This window comes from Physella acuta, unplaced genomic scaffold (assembly GCF_028476545.2).
Source record: "Physella acuta isolate Inbredline_101_S28 unplaced genomic scaffold, ASM2847654v3 ptg000004l, whole genome shotgun sequence".
NCBI classification, from domain to species: Eukaryota; Metazoa; Mollusca; class Gastropoda; family Physidae; genus Physella; species Physella acuta.
In genome coordinates, this window is record NW_026731524.1 from 20,298 (window position 1) to 44,220 (window position 23,923).

Below are 23,923 nucleotides of genomic sequence, written 5' to 3' on the forward strand. Positions count from 1 at the left end.
CAAAATAGAATTGACTGATTATAGTGCTATGAAAGGGAAGCATTACCAAGTACCAGTTGCTTATAGAGAAGCTGTTGAAGCAGAACTGGATTTTCTACTTGAGTCTGGTCAAATAGAAAGAACAGAATCGGCATACTCATCACAGAGGCATCTGGCAAATAGGACTGGAAAAGGAGTCAAGACAATACACTGCCTTTACATCTAGCAAAGGTCTATGTCAATGGAAGGTGATGCCATTCGGGCTTGTGAACAGCACCGCCACGTTCCGAAAATTCATGAATAAAATGACAGAGGGAATGAAAAACCTGGTCTTCTTTGTTGATGATATATGCATACATAATAACACATGGGCAGAACACATAGAAACACTAAAAGAACTACTGGAAAGACTTAGAAAACATGGGGTTACCATAGCACCAGAGAAACTGCATGTGGGAGTAGATACAGTAGAATTCCTAGGATTTAAGGTTGGAAATAAAGAAATTAGACCTACTGAAGGAAATAGGGACAAAATATTAAATATCAAAACCCCTTCTACAAAGAAAGAAGTGAAAGCATTGTTGGGACTATGCAATTTTTATAACATTTTTGTGGATAAATATGCTGAACTTACTACTCCTTTAAGAAAATTACTATCCAAAGACAAAGTTAAACTAGTGTGGACACAGGAATGTGAAAGTACCTTGAATATAATAAAGGCTGAATTCATGAGTGACAAGGTACCAATATCACCAGATTTTAGTAAGCATTTCACTCTTTTTACTAATGCATCAAATGTAGCGTTAGGAGCCTGCTTAATGCAAGAAAAGGGCAATAAACTATACCCAGTACAATACCTCAGCAGGGCATTATCACCAACAGAACAAAGATAGGCAGTGATTGAGAATAAGTGCCTAGCAATTGTATGGGCATTGAGTAAATTACAGAAGTATTTATTGGGAAGACACTTTACTCTCAGAATAGATCACAAGCCATTGATCACAATCAATAAGAAAATGATAATGAATAGCAAAATAAATAGATGGGCACTGATTTTACTAGATTTCAAGTTGGAGATAAAAACAGTAAAGGGACAGCACAATACACTAGCTGATTTTTTATCAAGACAGATTGAAGATAAAAAAACAAACATGGAACTGACTAAAGAAAATAATGACCTGAGACATATCAGCCAATCCTTATAAGGAAACTTTGAATAATGTAGTATGTGATGTGTACTTCCAGAGAACATTAACATTTTAAAAAATGTGAGCAAGATAGGAAGAAGTCATAATATGACTTGTATAAATATGTTTTACCACTATTTTAATTTAGTAATGAAAATGAACATACATTTTGTTGTATTTTTATGATTTGTATGTATACTGTATATCTTGTTAAGTAATGAACATGATTATGGCAGTATGACCTGACAGATCTGGTAATTATATTTATGATGAGGAGTTTAACTCAACTATTGAAGTAGGGAAATCAAAGATATGATTTGCCCATTGCTATTACATAGCTATGACTTTGTTCTACTAGGAGAAAGTTTCCTCAGTTAGATTTATTTGAGATACACTAAGAGGCAATATTCCTTAGTGAGGTTTAATGATTTTTTTTGTTACACTAAGAGGAGATGTTCCTTAGTTAGAGTCATTTGTTCTTACTAAACTAAGAAGGTTTACCTAAGTTACAATTTTTTTAATGGCGATACTTATAATATAAGTGACGGTTTACACTTTGCCATGTATTGACTATAAGTAATTTGTTACTTTGTTAGTTCTAGGTTTAGGAACTCTTTGGTTTATTGGATATGATATCAGTTGAGGATATATTTTCTGATTTGGTTGTTGGACCCAGTATTTTCCCTGTTTCCCTTGTAGAGTAGTTGTATTGTCGTACTCACCCATTCATGCTGGATGCTGTCTGGTTGATACGTAACGTAGTTATTTGATGGATACTGATTATGGTTATTTGGATCTCGATGGTTTGCCGAGATATTTTGTTTGTCCCGGGTTCATGGGAAATACTCCTCTATGGGATATAGTATTGGCTTATTGATAGTTCTGATTTAATTCAAAAAGTGTACATATAAAATAATCTAGGATGTTCATTAACAAGTTCTTTTTCCACATGATTTTCATTTCACTGTTATGTTATCATGAAGATTTTATAGTGAATGTGATCTATATAACAAAAACAAATAATTAATTAATTTTTTTTTAACGGGAGAAAGGGCGTATAACAGTGAAACATTGTTGGATCGTATCTTGGGAGTGTGTTTCTTTGAGATTGCATCAGAAAAAGACAGTAGCTGTGCGGATGCGTGAGAGGAAGAAGGGAAAAAGGCAAGAACATGGCGTAGCTTGGCTGAACATGCCGTCTATGTGAAGACAAAATAAATGTATATAGAACGTAAAAGAAGGCTTGTCTTGTGATTTCGTGTGTGATAGATAAAGGTAGGAGAAAGGCCTGTGGCAAGTTTATATCGTGAACCCAGTCACACAAAAAGGGTGTGACACAAACGTAGGCGCAATTGCACTCATGGGAAGACCCGGGGCGCAAATCGCACTCTGCCACGGCGCCGGCGGAAGAGCCTGATTCAATGTGGTGAATGACTACAATACCCAAAGCTTGTATGCCAACGGAAAGATAGTTAACATAGAGGACATTTAAAAGGCTTCTAAACAGTTATGGATTACTGATTGCGCTTATGGAAAGGCCCGGGGCACCAAATAGCACACTGTCCGGGCGCCGAAGAATGTCCTGGTTTTGATTTAGTGAACGACTATAATACCCCCAGCTTGTCAGCGAACCGAATGTTAGAAGTAAACTTAAAGGACACTTTTTGACCGGCTTCTAAACTGTTATTGATTAAAAATTATAAGCAGTAAACAGTGTGTAAAGTGTATAAAACAAAAAAAGGCAGTATTTTGAATATCCGTGTTTCACCTTACACATTGCACTTAAACCATCCATGCTAATTATATTATTTCGACAATAATGATCTTTCTGATGTCCGTGTAATATGCATTCACATTTTTTTAAATAATAAATAACAATATTTAGCGTGAGTTGAATTTTTTTTAAATGACCTCCCTTTGCAAAATTTTAAACGTTTTATTAAACATTTTAATTGTTTGTTATTACAAGCTTTTATTTAACTTGCTTCCCCTCTCGTCAGTCGGTCTAAATCGAAACGCCGGAGCGAAATATCGGGCACTTCTAACGGATATATTCGTTTCAAAGTAGGCACGTGGGTCAAGACATGAAAAAATTATTACCATATATCTGCCTTTTCGTTATATTTCAATTTGCTTGCTTGTGTATTCATGACCTCTGGTGCCATCCATCTTTCCGTGCCGACACCGGACGTTGATGTACTAGAAACATCTTGGAGAATTTTTGAAATCCCAAAGTCTGTAAGTCTGACATGACTTTCATCTTCCATTAACACGTTGGCCCCTGTAATGCACACATTACTTTAATTGTTGTAAACTTTTTGCTAAGCTATTTTATTAATGCAACAAAAAATTGCTTATAACATAATGTACATTTATGATAAAACACAAAGAATGATTTTTTTTCAAAAGCTTTTCACTGTATTGTATTCTTTCTATAGATGAATATCCAAAAATCTTAAAAAGGACCATAACAAATCATTCTTCTAAGCATCAATGTTATATGAAGAAAATAACTGAAATGAAATAAAACTAATTCCAAAATTACATTTAATATTGTAAAGCACAATTAAAATACTAGTTAATTGTAATCTTTAAACGTACACTGCGCTGATTGGGGTCGTAATTCGATTGAGCTATAATTATTCAGTGTCATTTTAATATTTATCTTACGTGAGTGGAAGCTGGAAATCTAAAACTTCTTTGGACAGTTTTTTTTTTAACTAGCCATCGGTACCCGTTTCACGTGAATTATAAGCTTATATTTTTTTTAATGTTGCACTTGTTGGAGAAAAATAATTTATAAAATAGTTATTGTTCAAAACGAAATGTGCTTTACTACACGCTGAACGATATTAGTGACAAAGCAAAGAAATAACTAATAAGCTAAAAATCCGTCACATTTAACACAGGCACACACTGATTAATTGCCTTAACCCCTTTATGCCTGAATTATGTTCCAAGCGTGTAAAAAAATATTTGTGTTGATTTTCTCTTATCATACTCACACTGAATTTGAGGTATATAGTTGTTTTTAAATTTGGACTTATTTTTTATGCTAATTACGGTATGTCGAGAAAACGTGACATCAGGCACTTATGGACAAAACAGAAGTTGTTTTTTTTTTTAGTCTGGGTCATTTTACTTTTTTTACTGACACTTGTTTCTCTAAATATCCACGCGCAAACTATAGACTATCACAAACTAAACATATTGACACGCAAGGAGACGTAGACTCACTTGTAAAATTCATGAAAACTATAGTTTCTTAGCTGCTGCATCAGCTCACTGTCTAACTCTTATGAATGGGTATTTTGAAGCCTTGCTGTCGTGGTTCTACAACACTACAGTAACACACTACATAAGAAAGGACTTCCTTAAAGTGTAGAACCTTAGTTACGTCATTTTCGTGAACTCTTATGTAAGGTCAACTAATAAAGACGCATATTTCCCTTTTGACCTATATTTGTTATACACTCAAAAGCACGTGAACAAATACTGTCCTAAATGACAGTGTTCAGCCATTGTATATTCGTCCATGCTCAATGCAGCTGCTGTGGGTACTCAGTGCCACAGGTGTGCTATTGTTGATGATACCCTATGTTTCCGATTTGTGCTACGGCTATTGTGCTTGACTGATTCTGCTATTAATTACCAATGACAGTGCTGTAGCTACATATTGCCACTGGTATGGGTACTCAGTGCTGAAACAGTGGGTACTGAGTGTTGAAGCCGTGGGTACTCATTGTAGAAGCTGTGGGTACTCAGTGTTACTGCAGTCGGTTCTTGGTGTCACTGCTGTAGGTATTCAGCGCTGGAGCTGTTGGTAATCGATAACGTTGATGTGGGAACTCAGCCTTAGCAGTGGGTACTCAGTATCACTCTGTGAGTGCTTAGTGCTAAAACTGTAGTTGCTCAGTGTCACTGATGTTGGTACTCAGTACTGAAGATGTGGGTACTCAATAACACTGCTGTCTGTACTAAACGCTAGTATAATGCCACTAATGTGGGTATTCATTAGCACTGCAAAGGGTGTGTGTGTCAGTACTCAACCTTACTGTATTTATTACGAGGTATAGGTCTATGATCAGTGTTATTATTGTCAAGGTCACTGTGAAGACCTATCTTTGGGGGTATCCAGGAAAGTGGTCGACCACATAACTTCCTGTTGTCCTTTTATTTTTATGTCCTCCTAATGTTTGACAATGCTATTTCAAAGCTTAATTCGTTATATTGTACCCATCAACATGATCACATTATTCCAGCATCGCTCTATCTCCATAAGCAAATGTCAATGAAATAGGTGAACTCTACTTCACCTACCACATGGACCGCAACGTTCTAAATTGCACTTTTATACATAGGCGAAGACTATGTTGTAGATTCTAGATCCTTTACGTATTTATAATCATACTTGAATGAAAGACAATTTGGCGATGCATCGTATTTTGTTATACCTGCTTGACACCCAAGAACCATTTTATGTATTATTGCCGGATGTCGCGTTTTCGCGACAAACCGTAATCAGCAGATAACTTCCAAAATTATTCTCATATGTTATTTTTACTGTTTATATACATAAAAGAGTGAATGATAAAGCTATTAGTATTTTTTGTGGCAAAAACGGATTACATATTTAGTAATAATATTCAATGTAAGTAGGCTGAATTCACGAAGTCAAAAATATTACGATGCGGGTGAGTCAATAGAGTGTGACGTCATAAATTTCGACTTGACAACGTGACCGTTGGTACCGATACAACCGTCTGGATGTACCCAATACACAACGACCGGCAGCGGTAGGATAAATGTATCTATGCGCATATGCTATGCGCTAAAAACACATATTTCGGCTTAGGATGGGTCTGACCACACCATCCCTTCATATGCTAAAAAGACAGAAACAGGTTAACTCTACTTCACCTGCCCCGTGTCCCGCCATGTCCTGATAGGCAACATTATTATCAACCTATTAAAACAAATTGAAAACAAATTAAGATTGACTTGGTGTGTCTCGAACCCGTACAACCCGCATGATAGTAATTACACACTCATGAAGAAACTTAACTTTCGCGAATATCCCTATTCGTTCAAAGAAAATGTTATCCCAAGTTTGCCAATTCCATAGCTAAACAAAGATTTCTATAAAATAATTAAGGCCTGAAATATAGAAATTTATTATGAGAATAGAATCTAGAGTAGATAGTCTAAATCTAGATCTTAGCGTCCACGTCTAGTTTTTCCGTAGATCTAGTCTAGATTTAGAATCTCTAGATCTAGAATCCAAATAGATAAAGTAAATTTGATAAGTTTAGGCCGAGAAAATTGTATAGTATACATTTCATAGCGTACATAGATCTAAATCAAAATTTTAATGAAATAGTTCATTTCTTTATATTCTAAATTCGGAAGATGACGCCTTGAGTTTTGGGTACTATCCTTACTGTAAACAGTTGGCATATGACGTCATTGTTTTATGCGTTCTTTTTCACAACTATAAACACTTTTCCTGTTGCATAATTAAAACTGTTTTTCTACATTCGAATATGCCTTTATTTTTCTTCTTTAAATAAAATTTTGTTTATACATTTAAAACAAACATCTACCATATTATTTTCATCAAAAGTCCGTATCAAGTTCTCCATATATCGCTGAAGATTCTGATGTGATATCCGGCGAAAATATTTTGCAGACAGAGAGAGAGAAACAGAGAAGTGCGCATATGTGTTTTTATATATTAGGATAAAAATAGATTTACTTTTGTTTAAAAACAACATGATATATTTGAAACACATGACACATTAAGGCCACCGGCAGAAAAAGGTACACGTTTGTAGAAGATGTTATAGAGTAGACGAGTAAACCATACTTTCAACTACTCTAGGAAATCATGAACAATTATACACTAAGTCCAAGCCTAATTAAAAACAGTAAACAAAACCACGCGCCAAAAACCACAGGTCCATTATCTGAGAGTTCATCAATGTGTAAAGCCCACAAAAACGAATAGGCTTAATATAGATTTTATTAGCTTTTAACTTTTTTTTTTGTTCCCAACGTCCGCTGGTTTGATTGTTTTTCGAGGCAAATCGTGTAACTCAATTTTGACCAACTTGTGAGCAGCGGTTTTGTTCAAATTTTCCAGATACCTTCTTCGTCGAGGACCATGCATGCATATCTATTTTTTTTAAAAATCTAATTAGACATTGGATTAGCCATTAAAATCTAGTTAAGTTATGAGATAACAATATTAAACGCTCACAATCACATGATAGTTGATAGATTACTAAATTCAATAACACAAGGGGAGATAACTAATTTGACGCGATCATAAATTGAGCTGAGCTTAGGTTCAAGCTGAATGTTGTTTGGTCACGGTTGCATGCCAGAGTGTCAAATCACAAACTAGTAATCGTGTTATAACACAAGAAAATAAAACAATTTTTAAAAAAATAAGAGCTTTGGTCGCTAAAATGTGTAATGTGTATGAGATCGCACAATCATAAATTTAAAAAAGACGTTTTTAAAAATGTGTTAGTTGTTTTTCTTACGTGTTTTTAATATAACAAAAAAATTTGTGCTTAGGCATGTCAAATATTGTTCGATAAAATAAATGATAATATAAGGATCTCAACTGGTTTTGTAAAGTGTATTTAACTTGAAAATCTGCCGAATTGATCTTACTAACAACTTTATGCTGGTGGAGATGTAGGCCTAGTGTAAGGTGGATGAGATAGGCAGATGAGCTGCGTTTCGTTCACATACTTGCTTTTAATGCTGAGCTATTTCAGTCACTTTAATTCACTTACTCATTATACTTTTGAGCTATACTTTATCCCTTAAGTTAAGGGGCTATGAACGTCACCGAATATAATTAAAACTAAATGTTACTATATAATATTCTGTTTCTTCGTTTAATTTTCATCACTGATTTCTTTTCGCTGGTCTTTACCTCTTTTGCCAAGGTAAGTGTCATTAAATAGCTCGTATTCACAATCAGTTGCAACCTTTCCTGTTTTTTTTTTCTTTCTCAAATTGTACTCGTATGTCAAAGCAAATTTTAGCTGGCTCAACAGCTGGTACCTCAAAGCTTGCTTGTCGGGACACTCGCAGGTCGAGGTACCATTAAATCAAATGTGTCGTTTTCTGTCAGCTTTTTAGCGATTTCTTAAAAGCCTATTAATTATGTACCGTTTATGTTTGGTGGATGAAATATTTAATATAATTATTAGTTTTACGGAAACTGGAAGTGAAATTACTTACCTAACTGAAACAGTACACAAAAACTCGTGTACTGTTTCAACTAGGTAAGCAAAATTTCTTACATAAATGTAAGATCTTCTACTGATATTAAGATTACATTGTTGCGTGTTCTATGATATACGGAATTGGTGCTTAACTTAAGTCATACATCATGCATCTTATTCCATTTATTCTTACAAGCTTTGAATGATTTCCGGTTTACGTTATTTCCGACTGTTCAAATAACAATAAGAGTCTGATAATCTAATATCACTTTAGGTAGGCAATTCTTTTTTTCGACACAATTATATTCTATTAAGTTATGTATAAGAGAGTGGGCGTTACGGTACGTTACTATATCAAGTAAGAACAAGTAGAATCCATTTTTATTTCCCAGACAACTAAAGTGTTCAGTACAATTGAATTTGTTAATTTATTTTTGCTGCAAATTCATAAACCTCTTGGAACTAGATTGGCCGGAAAACTGTTGGTATATTAAGATTCATAAGAACAGTTGTAGTTGTAACAATTTAAATAAAGTGTTTTGCGAATCCATTAAACCACGAACATTAAATAATACTATATTTAATTTCAGACAGGTTTGCTTATGTCATCAGTAGTGTTCTTTTAAATCTAAACAGTTACATTACTAAATTTTTAAACAAAATGTACCTTTCACATCGCGATGTATAATGTTATGTTCATGTAAAAAAGCCAGCCCTTCTAAGATTTGTCTTGTAAACCGTCTTGTCTCTTCTTCTCCTAGACCTTTTTTCTTCTTCGAATATTCCTTCAGCGAGCCCTTAAACAACAAATAATTTGAAGTTACTTATTTATGAAATGTATGCATTGAATTATTTGAAGTAAATCATATAATTTAGAAAAATTTTCCGCGATCTAATTTTCTTATTAAAAAAATAAAATAAAATTTAAAGTATTAAAATATTACCAGCTTCATATATCCCAGAAAAATGGATAGGGTCGTTTCAGATTTATGTGTGCCAAGAAACGGAACAATGTTTTCATGGTTACCAAGTGTTTTCAATATTTTCGTCTCATTTTCAAAGCTTTTCTGGTATTTATTGAAGTATAAACATTTAGAAGCATTTAATTCTAATATCAAGCAAACATTTGTGATATTCAATTTTAGTTTAGTTTATTAGCATTATGATTTGCATGAATTGTAACTCACTACATGTAAACTTAATCGTGATAACTGTTTTTTTTTATTAACGATAAAAGTTCTTTAAAAACTTGCATTTAATTTTAATTTTTGAAAACACATGTAAGAAAAAGATGGTACTCTGCAAACGATGAGAATAAGATTAGTTACTATCGCCCTTAACTCACCACAAAATGTTTATTTTCGCTGGTTTCAAAGACAAGTATTTCTTTCACAACATATTTTGGTTCACTGTTGTCTCTCAAAGACTTCACCAGGTAAACTGTGCCAAAACCTCCACTGCCAATTGGGTCACCCTTCTCCCAATCTTACGCAAATATCAATCAGAAACACTTATGTAACTGCTAGTAAACATGACATATTTTGTTGGTGAACTAAACCAAATATAATATAGTATACAGTACATTGCGCACACTACTAGTAATATGTATAGGTTTATCATAGTTTCTAAAAAAAAACAATTTGGTGAAAAATACCTTTACCAAAAACACCAATACATTTCTGTAGAGAATCGTCGTTACATTCTATAGAGATCTGTAATTTATTATTATAATATTGATAATTTAAAACCTTCAACACTTATGGTGATGAACTGAGTAGCCAACTTAATAAAAACGCACACTTTAGTATATGAGATGCATATTTCTTTGTTACCCACACATAGGTATGAAAAGTATATGTAATCATACCATATTTTCAAAAAAATCTTTTTAAAAACATGTCCAGCGATAAAATTATAGTTATACTTGAAAAAGTTAAAGCCGTTTTTGGAACCATCGATTACATTAATTTTTATGTTGTTGTGTCGAATAAACGCCGTTGAAAACAGTTTAGAGTTATTTATGAATTCAAATATTTTAAAAAAACTGCACTCAACCTCTCCTTGAAGTCAAACGAAATGGCAAGGGAGAGTCTTCATCTTCTTCATTCTTAATTTTAATGTTGGAAGGGATCCTCCTCCAACACAATTAAGGATTACGTGTCAACTGGTTATGCGTTATTGAGGACATTAACTCCGATTTCAGCCTGCTTTTCTTTTTGGATTTGCTTCCATAGACATTGTCCAACCAAGAACAAACTACAAGGCAGCGGTTGTTTGATTTTGGAGTTGTCTCTCCTGGAAGAGTGGCTGTACCCAGCAAAAGAGCCTCATCTTCCCGAGGGTTCGAACTCGAGACTTTTCGGTTTAGCAATCATGAGTTTTACCGATTCTACTAAATTACTATTACATTACTAGTAATTATTTCTTTACATTTTCTAGCCTTAAAGAAACAGGAAGTAATTTTCATTTATTACACACATGTTAAATTTTGGTTCAAATGTATGGTTTCTGGCAACAAAAAATCGAAACCAGCTTTTTAAGTGTACTACCATCTATTCAAACAAATTTTGATATATAGTCAATATCTATGTTCCTAATCTATGTTCCTTAATGCCAACACCATTTTGTGTTTTATATCTCTAACTTCACTTCAACTTACTATAATAACAATTTTGAGATTTTCAATAGTATTACAGTGTATAATATTTTTTAATAGTCGTTTAAAAATCGAAATAGTTGTAATTTATAAAACGTATCAGCCTAACTAAGTGTCAGGTTATAAGCATTCAAGAGTTACGAAAATAGATCTAGCTTTTAAAAAATGTGTTACAAATGTTTTTTTGTTGTTGTAAATAAGCTATTTAAAGAATTCTTTTATATGATAAGCATGATTAATAGCATAAACACAAATAAATAAACCAACCTTTTCAGCCATTTGTGTAACTGAATCGACAATGTGTTTTAATACATACTAACAGCCCTACGTTAACATTCACTATGTGTCTAAACTACACACCCTTGTCTAAACTTGGTGGTTGTTTATCAACCTACATAACGCATGCCGTGTTAGGGGATTTCCCGAAACTTTTCCAACAAAACGTACGATTACTAATAACGTAAACACGAGAAAACAAATCAAATTCCGATCACACTGATTCCGTTTCAGCGGGTCGATAAAATGTTTGTAAGCTTAATTTGTGAGAATTAAATATTTTAAATATTTTCCAGCAAACCATGACTTCATACTGTTTCCAATTAATAGTCGTTGCATCCAGGGGCGTAGCGAAGGGGGGGGGGGAGGGGGGAGCGTGGGGGGTGGTGGACCGCATCGGGTGACACCATTTAGGGGGGGTGACACCAAGGTAAAAAATATCAAAATATATACAGAAAAATAATAATTCTGCTTTAAAAAGTGGTTTATTAGAGTGCTAAATGTTCTTTTAACAGCAAATTTAATAAATCCCGACAACATGCTAATGATAGAGAAAACATCAAGCTGTATTTATAACCGACTATAGATACTAATCGTTAGTATTATATCTGAGCACAGTTTAAAGCAATTCCCGTGGCGGGGGGGGGGGGGGGGAAGGGTGAGTGGGGGGAAGTTACGTTAACTCAACGTTGCAAAATATGCCTGAAGTTAACGGTTTGGTAATTAATAACTTACATTGTAATCCATGTATGGGGTAGAGAGGAGGTAAAAAAAAATTAAATACATTAAAAATGTGAATACATACACATGCATATATACATACTTATATAAATTCAATTTGGCTGGATAGAACACGGGGGCCGGTACCGGTTGGCCGCAAAGTCCACGAAGAGAGGGTCAAAACTGCCTTCGACTGACTGGCGCCTTATATGAGCTTTTTTGACCCCCCTTGAGGGTAACAAAAACATTATTCCCCTCAGATAAACACCATAGGATCGTTAGATTTTTCCAGATACCGTATATTCTTATATAAATAATTGTTTGTTAAAAATTAAACAAAGACTACGTCGTTTGGTATGTATAAAGGGGAGGTAACTTTTTAAGTAATAATTTTAAATAATGTATTTACTATTTCGTTATAAATTAAGTTGTGTATTGTATTAAAATTGTAAAAGTTAATTTTGAATGTAAATTTAATATAAAATTTGATTTATACTTTTAAGGAAGCCTTTGCAGCTCTAATAACATAGTAAGTAATACTTTTGCAAATACTCCAACTATTGTTGCATGACTTAAAATTACTCAGACTGTTTAAGCTTAGCCCCTCAATCACCAATTAATTAATCATTCAATTTCTCAAAAGTTTTTTTTTTAAAAACTCAAGCGAAGCTAGGCAGCGTGCCTAGTATATGTATGTATGTATGTTTATATATATATATATATATATATATATATATATATATATATATATATATATATATATATATATATATATATATATATATATATGACAAATGATCACAGGACAAATGATCTCAGGACAACTGATCTCAAGGACAAATGATCTCACGGACAAAAGGTACCAGGATAAAATATATCAGGACAAATGATACCATGGACAAATGATCTCAGACAAAATATTACAGCTAAAATATCTCACAGCAAATTGTAATAGGTATTGCATGATTTTAGTTGATCTGAACATTTTTTATTGACTGTCATATGGTTTTGTTTACTATGTTTAATTTTGTTTATTGGCCTATTTAATAATTGCAAGAAATGTTTGCCGTATAAATTTGTCATAATGCACTAAACATTTTAAAATTAAGATAACTAAAACAGTATGCGAAGATTAGAGAATTTTTTTCGATAGACAGCGTAGGTGGGCTTGCCAAACATGAGACAATCCTACCATGTCAGGTGGACGAAACTAGATCAAAGAGAAGGAAATAACAATGAAGACACACCTTCGTATCAAGGTGGTCGCCCCCTTTGATGCCAGAGACATGTCTTAAGGGAAAGACATCCGCCCTCCATGGACATGCAAATAACATATAAAGTCAATAGTTATGCGTCGGTCACACCTTAGTGATTAGGTAACAAATACTTATTTAAAGGACAGTGGTTGTCGCGGAGCTAAGTTTGACTTACTGTGCATGCAAACAAAGAGTATTTGTGGTGATTACTCAGCTATGGCCTCTTTCGTTACCTCGCAGAAAGGTTTTAGGACATTAGTTTCTGGTGTATTTATGTTTATAAATGCCATAAGTGGAGCAGCAGGCAAAGAGATTTGGAAATGTGAAGTTAGAACATGTCGAGCAAGAGTTCACACAATCCATGATCATATAGTTGGTAGAGGTGTGATTATAACGATGTACCTGCCAGCAAAGAAACTTAAACGTTATGATAGTGTTGATAATGCAATAAAAACAATAGATGTACGTTACGAACCCGAAAACCCATTCACATTTATGAAAAATATTTCGCCAGTTTTGAACATTAATGTTGTATAACTACCGTAACTATCTTTGTTATATACATTATCATTTATTATACCTTTCAGGCTAAAGGAGTAAGTTTGTTTTATTTATACCTTTTCAAATCAAATACTATTACAAACATTAACTTTAATAAATCAATCGTCAGACACCTAAATAAAATCTCTTAATCAGTGACAGTGACTAGTAGAAAGTAAACACGCGCTATGCTGATTGTAATGCGGGGGGGGGGGGGGGGCGGGGGCACTTTTTCGGCAACATGATTAACTAAATATCTGTTGTGTAGGGGAAGTGAGCGCAAATTTGATACTTCGCTCGGGACACAGGAATGGGTTACTACACCTCTTGATACCTGTAATAGTAAAATTCGAAGTAAATTATTTCTTGTACCTTGGTAGTGGTTTTGCAAAATACAAACAGATCTACTACATTTATTAACTCAAGCTGTTCCCTAGAACAGTTCAGCGTGAGAGAGAGAGTCAAACATTCATACGGCTTCCATTACTTCTTTTCTTTATATTTTCCAGTATTGGGTGTCCATCAAGTTTATGTGAATAGTTATAAAAGGGACGCTGAACAGTAAGAGGGAACACAACAGACTTTTAAATAGTCGAATGGGGCCCGTTAGCTGCACAGTTTAGTTGTTATTTTTAATGTACTGCTTGTGTTTGACCTCCAACATGGATCTTATGACTAGTCTCAACGCACACGGAATTTTTTAACATGAAGTGAAGGCTGGAATTTGAATTCTTCTTCATTCTAAATTTAGCGTTTTTTCTTATGAGAAATAGATTCACATGAAAATTGAGTGTATCCTATAATTATTTACATATCCGTTACCAATAGGAAGTATGTAAAAACTGCTCGAATGGAAAATCGAGATCAGCTGAAAAGAGTAAACTGCAGAAATAGACACATAAACACGTAGATATTTAAAAAAAAAGACAAATACCCTTTGTATACGTTTAATATAATATACACTCAATGAATAAAAATAAAAGATTTTGTTATATGAAAATCAAAGAAGTTGTATAATCGACACATTTTAAATTAACTTGTTGGAAATAGTCACATTCTGTCTCAATAATACTTTTCATTACTGCTAATAAATGAAATAACAGATGGAAATATACATATAACAGTAAACTTTAATCCAAAAAGTAAGGTACATACATGTATATGTATATATATATATATATATATATATATATATATATATATATATATATATATATATATATATATAAATTCGTTATTTAATAAGACATTACACGTTTTTAGCTTCGAGACTCTTATGGATTGAGTGTGCGTTATGTTACCAACAATCTAACATTTTTACATAGTTTTTTTATGTCATATTGAGACGGCATGGTCTAGAGGTATAGTCAGTAGAAGTTAGGGAATGTAAAGGCGGCTGGGCATATGGCTGACAACTTTATCTCTTCATATGCCGTTGTCACAGAAATAGGTGAACTCTACTTCATTTGTCTCATTCTAGGATTGAAAGGGAACTTTACTAAAAATATAGCACAAACATAACGTTATTGAAACATCCCATTCACAACCGCATTCTAAATCTTGTTTTGTATAACAGAAAGCCAGCGCTACCACCAAAGTTTAAATAAGTTTTAATACATGTTACTTATATTATTATATTTTAAAATTCAAACCTATGTTTTTAGGTAATTGGGAAAATGTATTTAATGACAATAAAGAATCAAGAAATTACTTAAAAATTAGTTCAAGAAATCCCAAGCATATGAGGCTTTAATTCTGCCTTTGTGTTTCAAGCCATCCATGAAACCATTGAGTAACTGATTTTTTAATCGCTTCACAATAACAAACAAACTCATCTCCAGAGGTAATTAAAAATATGCCTTATTTGTTTATAAATTCAGGTCCATATATATCTGTTAAAATTCTTAATGTCTCCCAATATTCACGAGTAAATCTATTACCAAATCTAAAAACAAACAAAAAAGCAGTAGCTCCTTTCTTAGATCTATTCATGATTTCTGTGGCATCTGCTACAGCTGACACTTTATTTCTTTATAAGACAAGTCAGTTCTAAAAATACCCGGTTTATCAAAAACCTCAAACAACTCTCCTTGTATTTTTGCTTTACCTTTACAAACATTTAATGTTCCTGGATTATAACCGTTGTACTCGTGAAACACTCGACTTCCCAACAATGTATTACCAGAAGCACTTTTACCTTGGCGACATATTCCAACCAACACCAGTGTGTACTTCACTTCTGTAAAAATGTAAAACAAGTAACATAGTATGATATATTTTTATAAAAATATTAACTCAGTATAACTGTTTAACAAATCAAATTGCTCTTAATATGTAAGCTTACCTATATGAAATCTATATGTATACAAAGGAAAGTGTGTGTCATGTGCTGATTGGGTGCGCGGACCTTTGACCACAGGTGCTTTGACCATAGGGGGTTTGACCATAGGGGGTTTGACCACATGTGTTTTCTCAGCAGAGGGTCTTTGATCACAGGTGGTCTATCAACTGGTGTTTGATCACAAGCGCTGTGTCTGGCTTTGATCATAGGTGTGATACAATTAACACGATTTTATACATGTTTCCTGGGAGTACGTTAATAGAAATTAACATGTATTTAAAAAAAAAGGCAAGAACTATATTTTAGTCTCCACATAAAGGCTGGTGCTAGGCCTCATAGATTTATTTTAAATATAAATGAAACACAAATAATGCGACATATAACAAGTTTCACAAATAAATAATAGATGTACTTGAAACTACATAGCATATATAAAGGATAAAAGGATAAAAAATGATACAAAACTTGCCAACAATATAGTCAAAGATGTAATACATAAAATGGTTAACTAAATGACAGATGTGCTATAGCACGCAAATATGTCAGTAGATCTGTTTGACTATATGTCTGGACAGCACGTTGTACTTTTTCGTGCAGCATCTTGTATCGCTTCTCAGCTGGGTAGCTTGCCCCTGCGACACCTTGCGAGAAAGTTGTCTTTTGCCGTGTGCAGTCCATCTGCAGACCTTCAAGGAAACGCCACATTGTTGGGTGACTACATTGGAGGAGAGACTGAAGACTGTAATGCCATCCTTCATAAATGTTATTTGTTCGTACTACACCATCGCCAATCGTGTGCATTTGCTTCCAAGTTTCAACTGAAAACAAAGCAAGCTTGTACTTTTCGCCACGACCACCGATGCGACGACCTCGGACACAGCGCTTGTGATCAAACACCAGTTGATAGACCACCTGTGATCAAAAACCCTCTGCTGAGAAAACACCTGTGGTCAAACCCCCTATGGTCAAACCCCCTATGATCAAACCCCCTATGGTCAAAGCCCCGCTGTGGTCAAACCCCCTATGGTCAAAGCCCCTATGGTCAAAGCTCCGCTGTGGTTAAACCCCCTATTGTCAAACCCCCTATTGTCAAACCCCCTATTGTCAAACCCCCTATGGTCAAAGCACCTGTGGTCAAAGGTCCTAGGACCGCAGATTGCACAGTAAAGAGTATGGAATTTAGTAAAACCTTCCAATACACACCTTGCCACATTTGTACAAAACTTACGATTTACAAAGTTATCATTGTTAAGCAGCAAATCAGCTGACGGTCTATCTTCTGGGTTGAGTTTTAACGCTTTCTGAAGAAATTCACTGAGATCGCTTGACGAAACAATATATTTTCCTAATGTAGAGTTAATCCCTCTAGCAATTTGAATTATAACTTGAGGAGAGTTTTGGATAGCTCTGTATGGAGAATGTCTTGTCATCATCTCGATCACCGTGCAGCCAACACTTCTTGAAAGTTAATTAAAATATTAGATTACAAGTTGTGTATAAAAACAAATGTAGAGCATAGATTTCTATAAATGTTAACCTATATAAAGCAACATAATGGTCACTAGTTTTCAAAGGTTGTACTAATGCACTATATCTACGAGTCAGAGGCGTAGCGAGGGGGAGGCGGGGGGTACATATGTCCCCGGGCGCCGAACTTAGGGGCGCCAAAATGGGTTGGAGAAAAACAAATTAACATATTATTTAGCTGCATTTGCATTATAAATATAAAAAATATATGGAGGTGGGGGTGTGCAAATCGAAAGTTTAAAAAAAGGGGGGGGGGGTGCAAATTGAAAATTGAAAGTTTATTTCCGAGGTGGGCGCCAAATTGAAAGTTTGTCCCCGGGCGCCGTTTGAGCATAACTGTATAATACAACAGCTATTTCACAAAATCAATGGGGAATAAATTTATAATAATTTAGCAGCTGGAAGTTTGGAAAACTCTGTCTATATCTTTAAAAGAAAAGTGGAACATTATATTATATGGGTAGTTGCAGGTAAGTTGCAGGAAAATTGTTCTTGACAAAGTTTGTTCTCGTAACTTTCAATTTAACGAGAAAATTAGAGTTATCTCAAGAATTGAGTTTAAGTTGACCGAAAAATAACAAAGAGTGACAGCGGTCTTATATAAACTACTAGGCATGCTGCCCAGCTTCGCTTAGGCTTTAGAAAACATTGAGAATTTGAATGCTTAAATAATATCGCCCGAGGGTCGGTCTACGACCTCAGAAGAGGTTCCTACGTGGACATTTTATTTTTTCGATTTATCTAATATATAAAGCTCAATTCTGTATGTTTGTGAAATATTTGTTAGTAAAATGTTTGTCGTAGATACTTCGAATGATTTAAGTGTTAGATTATTATAGTGTTCATGGTCTAAATTTATGAGTTAAAAAATTACTATTAAAATTCTTTAAAAACAATTTTCATTTTATATACTTAGAATAATAATTTTCAATTATGAACATTACATTAAAATTTTTACAAAAAGTGTATCAACGTTTATAAAATTTCTAAAATTGTGTCTGAAATGTATTGATTACACAGTTACTTCCCTTTAAAAAACCATTAAATCGGGGGAAGAAAGAATTTACTTTTTATTACTTTGTTTTGGTGTTACATAATTAGCGGGGATTGATTAAGTGCAATATCGTTGGTATTTTTTATACTGCATTTTATTTATTCTATACACTGAACATACTGTTCACTAATATTTTTTTAAAATCAATAACATTTAATAAGCCAGGTCCGACAAATCCTATATGTTTATTTCTTTCCATTTACGGATAAGCTTGGAGTATTATAACTTTGTTCACTAAATTGAAACAGGCGCGTCCGCCGGCACCCATGCACGGTTCGATTTGGCACCCTGTGCTATCATGTGAGCGCTATGCTGCATAATTTTGTTTTAAACAGTGCGATAGACTATAGATAAGAAAGGTTACTATAGTCTTTAAGTTAATCAAATCCGGGCGTCCTCCGGCACCCCAACAGGGTGCTATTTGGCGCCCCGGGCCTTCCCGTGTACGCTATGGTACATACGTTCGCGTAAGTGAGTTCAAAAGACTATGAATAAGTTGGGTACTATAGTCGTTTACTAATTTGAATCAGGCGGTTACGCCGCACGTCGTCATGGTGCGATTTGGCGCCCCGGGCTAGACTGTGGACACTTTGAGTTTATCTTTGCGTTTGTGTTTTCTCTGTGTTTGAGTTTGGGTTTGCGTTTGTGGTTGTGTTTGCGTTTGGATTTGGGTTTGGGTTTGGGTTTGGGTTTGTTTTCGTTTGCTTTTTTTTCTTTGTGTTTGTGTTTTCGATTGCTTTTTTTTCTTTGCGTTTGTGTTTTCTTTGTGTTTGTGATTGTGCTTGCGTTTGCTTTTGTGTTTTCGTTTGTGTTTGTATTTGCGTTTGTGTTATTTTTGCGTTGTTTTTTTTGCGTGTGTTTTGGTTTTGGTTTTGTTTGGTTGTGGTTGGGTTTGTGTTTGCGTTTGGATTTGTTTTCGTTTGCTTTTTTGTTTGCATTAGTGTTTGTGTTTTCTTTGTGTTTGTGGTTGGGCTTGTCTTTGCGTTTCTTTTTGTGTTTGCGTTTGTGTTTGTTTTGTGTTAGTGTTATGTTTGCGTTTTTTTTGTGTGTTTTGGTTGGTTGTGGTTAGGGTGGGCAATGCCGGATAAAGGCTGATTACTAAACACACAAGTTATGGTCCTTTACAGATATGTTTTTTAGATATGCCAGTGCAGGGCCTGGCCGGGACGGCTAGTAGCTCATATAAGGCGCCGGTCAGTCGAGGTCAGTTTTGACCCCCTCATCGTAGACTTTTCGGCCAACCGGCCCCCGTGTTCTGTCGCCCCAAGGCAAGATCCTGCCAAATTTGAAGCGCCCTCGGCGCCGGGAAGTGCCCTATCGGGCACCCGACAACTTAGCTCGACTGACCGGCGCCTTATATGGGCGAATTAATTATGCATTCAAATTCTCAATGTTTTCGAAAGCCTAAGCGAAGCTGGGCAGCATGCCTAGTTCTAATATAACACTAAGGTGAATGCAACTTGGGATATAGACATGATTCTTAATCATTTCAATAGAATCTCGTAAAAAAAGAATTGCGCATTAAGTGAACAGGAAACAATGCGAGTGTAATAGTGCGGAATATTAGTACTTCATACATTTTAGAAATCGGAAATAGCCTAAAGTATTACTTCCGGTCCAAGAAATTACTAAACTTTTGACAGAAACTTTTGATATTTTACTTAAAGCAGAAATTTTATTTATGTCTCAAAAACACATCTCAATGTATAGGCTTTGATAAGCCGTAAGTAGAATAAGTTCTAGTTCCAATTACTGAAAAATGCTGCTGTAAAAGTGATATAGAACTACACAATTTATGTAATACTAAATTATGAATTGTCCTTAACATAGTTCTAACTGTCTTCAAATTATCGTGTTCATAGAAACACACAGAGGGAGACATACGGACGAAATTGCAAAACTATTTTTTTTCCGACTCAGTTAAGTATAAAACGTCGAGATTTGTAAAAATCTCAATGTCGATACTTCATCTATGAAAAATATACAAGAGAGTTAAAATTAAATGGGTGTTCGAATTATGTATGATATTTTCAGCTTCTGGGTCTCAACAATCAATCCCTATATTGCCTTTAAGCTATTGGACAATTTACGTATTTTTTCGAAACATATGTATAGAAAAAGCCAACGTCTTTATGGACTTATTTTAGGTTGTATATTTATTTCTGAATCACTATCTTTAATCTTGCTGTGTTCCGCTATGATAAGTAACCGCAAAGCCTACATCGAGCTAAACTGATATATTTGAAAGACATTTAATAATATACATATTTAAAACAATACTATTGTATTTCACATCACGATGTATAATTTTGTTTTCTTGTAAAAAAGCAAGCCCTTGTAAGATTTGTTTTGTGAAGCGCATTGTCGCTTCGTCTTCAAGACCATTCTTGCTTTCCGAATATTTTCTTAACGAGCCCTTAAACACAGGCGATACTGTTTAATATTTTATAACTTCTATATTTTTTTTTTTATTGTTAACTACATTTTTAAAATGAGTCTTTGTTTCAGAATGGAAGAACGAAAATACTTTAATATTTCATTATAACTTGATTTAAAATATAAACAGTATTGTCCGTAAAATAGCAATGTAATTTACACGATAAGATCTAAAATTATACATTTCCTAAATTAATACATATTAAATTATCTATTATTGATACACTATTTGCCAAAAAAGATTTAAAATTATAGAGCTCAAATATAACTTACCTATGTATAAAGAAAATTGGATGCTACAATTAATATATGTTAGTATATGTCGAGTGACTATTACTAGTATAAAAACGTATGCGCATTTAAATTAAGAAATATATTACTTGCCTTGAAAAGATCGCTTCACAAATATGTTGCAAATTTTGATTATTTCACTTAACAGCGCTAATGACTGCTTTAAATTAGAAAGTATTAAGCTATAACTAAATTTGGTTTATATCTTTTGTAAAATGTTTACGTGCCATATTTCTGAATAAAATAGACGTTAACATCTACTATAGTCTATACATCTAAACTATGTTTTAAAAAACGTGGGTGGTGGGGGGGGGTGGAGATAAGCTGTAGTGTGTGGTAATTTGCTAGCGGCCACTGTGAGTTTTATAGATATAGGTCATTTGTTCATCCATGTCGTATCATGTTTAAGAACTAAATATATGTTAAATCAGTCACACACAACTACAATTTGAAGTATATAAAATTTTATCATTTTCATTTATCCCAAAACAATTAACATCGACTTGCCACATTTAGTAGCGCCAATTTACGAAGAGCCTGGTACGTCGGACTCCCAAGTCCCCTGCATAATAGCGTGGGGGAGGAGAGGTGCAAGACTGCCGGGAACCAAGAAGGGTTTTCTCTCGACCCTAACCAGATATCTTGACTTTAAGCCACTAGTCGGACCAAGCCCGTGATCCCCCTAATGGGTGCGGAATGGCTAGCGGTAGCCAACAGCAGCTAGAGGATTTTGATCTGGCATAGTAGAACTACTGTATGCGCTAAGTTCAAAGAATGGCCGAACGCCCCCCACGATCAAGCTGGGTACCAGGCGGTAGGACGACGTCCCGCGTCTGGTGGGTGGAGAAGGAAAGCCCGGTGAGAGCCGACGGAAGTAGCGACCGATGTGTGGGAAACTCTTGTGGTCGGAGTTTGCTATACTGAGGCCTGCCTGGCTAATGAAAGTCAACCTTCTGAGCTGGTTTCCGTATAAGGAAGGAAGGAAGTAGCGCCAATAAACGGAACAATTCGTTTGTTGTAACCAATATTGTTTTCAATATTTCCGTCTCAAGTTCAAAGCTTTCCTTTTAATTTAAAAAAAAAACATAAATATAATAATGTTTTGTTCAGTTTTATATTTTAATTTTTAAATAAATTATATGACCGCATGTTATCCATTCTTTGTACACTTTAAAGTTACATTTCGCAACTGCTGTCTTACGTGGCAGGTGAATTAAAGTTCATCTTTTCTGTGACCTCAGCATATGAAGGGATAGTGTGGTCAGTAATATGCCCACACGCCTTTACTTTCCCTAATGTGAGTCATGCACACATCAGAGTTGTGTGTACTCAGGGGCGTGCTACGACTCTAGGCAGATACTATAACTGGAGACTTTTGGGTTATCAGACGAACGCTCTTTCAATTGATCACGTCGATAGTAACTATCAAATAATTTAGTAATAGAAGTTCTCTAAAACAAACGGTTTATGTTTTAATTATTGAAATTAATTCTTTTAGGTTGAATTTCTTCAGCGCTGTAGAAAAAACATATTTTTCAATGCGTGTAAGTATTTATAAAAGTGGTGTTGACTCACCACAGTTTTTTTTATGTTCGTTGTTTTCGAAGCCAAGTATTTCTTTCACAACGTATTTTGGTTCACTGTTGTCTTTCACAGACTTTAACAAATAAATTGTGCCAAAACCTCCACTGCCAATTGGGTCACACTTCACCCAATCTTACAAAAATATCGATTATAAAACACAATTGTAATATAATATTGTACATAGTACACATAAATATTCATGTTTAACAAAAATGTTATTACAATACCTTCACCAAATACCCCAATAGTTTTCTGTAGCGAATCATCGTTATTTTCTATTGAGATCTGTAAATCAATTAGAATATTGTTACTGTGACAATGAAGATATCGAATATTTAATATTAAAAATTTGAATATCTTCAATGCCTCACACTTGTTAATATTATTTAATATAGTGTTACTTGAAATTAATTTTAAACTCATATATCTTGAAACGTTTCATACGACAGGCGCCATTTTGTATGCGTAGGCCCCCTAAGCAGTGAATGTACATGTATTCTGCTTGTAATACAACTAACGTTAGATCTAACAATGTTTAACACCAACATTTGCTTTGACACTAGGATATATTAAGATTTAGATCAGGATATATTTTCTTAAAGCATTTATGAATATACAAAAAGAAATTGACTAACTAACCTTTTCAGCCATGTTATTATTTGAATTGATAAAGTAGGTAAATCAGTGGCAAATCAGTGGCGAAACTAGAAAAAAATGGCCACGCCGCAAAATTTTCTTTAGACCCCCATATATATTATATATATATATATATATATATATATATATATATATATATATATATATATATATATATATATATATATATATATAT

The 23,923-nt window shown here is 34.2% G+C and overlaps 2 protein-coding genes across 2 annotated transcripts; one reads left to right on the forward strand and one right to left on the reverse strand.

Annotated features, from left to right (window-relative positions):
- The first annotated feature begins 284 nt into the window (after window positions 1-284).
- LOC131930049 (uncharacterized) lies at window positions 285-1,184 on the forward strand. The gene is made up of 3 exons (XM_059286777.1): window positions 285-431; window positions 543-741; window positions 1,042-1,184. Exons 1-3 carry the CDS (start codon window positions 285-287, stop codon window positions 1,182-1,184), a joined length of 489 nt encoding a protein of 162 aa, XP_059142760.1.
- Window positions 1,185-3,262: 2,078 nt separating this feature from the next.
- Window positions 3,263-23,742, reverse strand: LOC131930883 (mitogen-activated protein kinase kinase kinase 2-like). The gene is made up of 7 exons (XM_059287897.1): window positions 23,731-23,742; window positions 23,319-23,376; window positions 23,083-23,223; window positions 15,918-16,097; window positions 9,756-9,895; window positions 9,078-9,207; window positions 3,263-3,447 (listed from the first exon to the last, which is right to left on the reverse strand). The coding sequence occupies exons 1-7, from the start codon at window positions 23,740-23,742 to the stop codon at window positions 3,263-3,265; spliced, it is 846 nt and encodes a 281-aa protein (XP_059143880.1).
- Window positions 23,743-23,923: the final 181 nt, after the last annotated feature.

What these genes read in the sequence shown, in the direction of transcription:
- LOC131930883 (XM_059287897.1), bottom strand. An exon ending in TATTGGGGTATTTGGTGAAG is followed by an intron (nt 23,224 to 23,318) that starts GTATTGTAATAA and finishes TATTTTTGTAAG; the next exon opens with ATTGGGTGAAGTGTGACCCA. An exon ending in GCGAAAATAAACATTTTGTG is followed by an intron (nt 9,208 to 9,755) that starts GTGAGTTAAGGG and finishes TTGTTGTTTAAG; the next exon opens with GGCTCGCTGAAGGAATATTC.
- LOC131930049 (XM_059286777.1), top strand. Translation starts at nt 285, where the DNA reads ATGACAGAGGGAATGAAAAACCTGGTCTTCTTTGTTGATGATATATGC. An exon ending in TAGCACCAGAGAAACTGCAT is followed by an intron (nt 432 to 542) that starts GTGGGAGTAGAT and finishes CCTTCTACAAAG; the next exon opens with AAAGAAGTGAAAGCATTGTT. An exon ending in ACCAATATCACCAGATTTTA is followed by an intron (nt 742 to 1,041) that starts GTAAGCATTTCA and finishes TGATTTTACTAG; the next exon opens with ATTTCAAGTTGGAGATAAAA.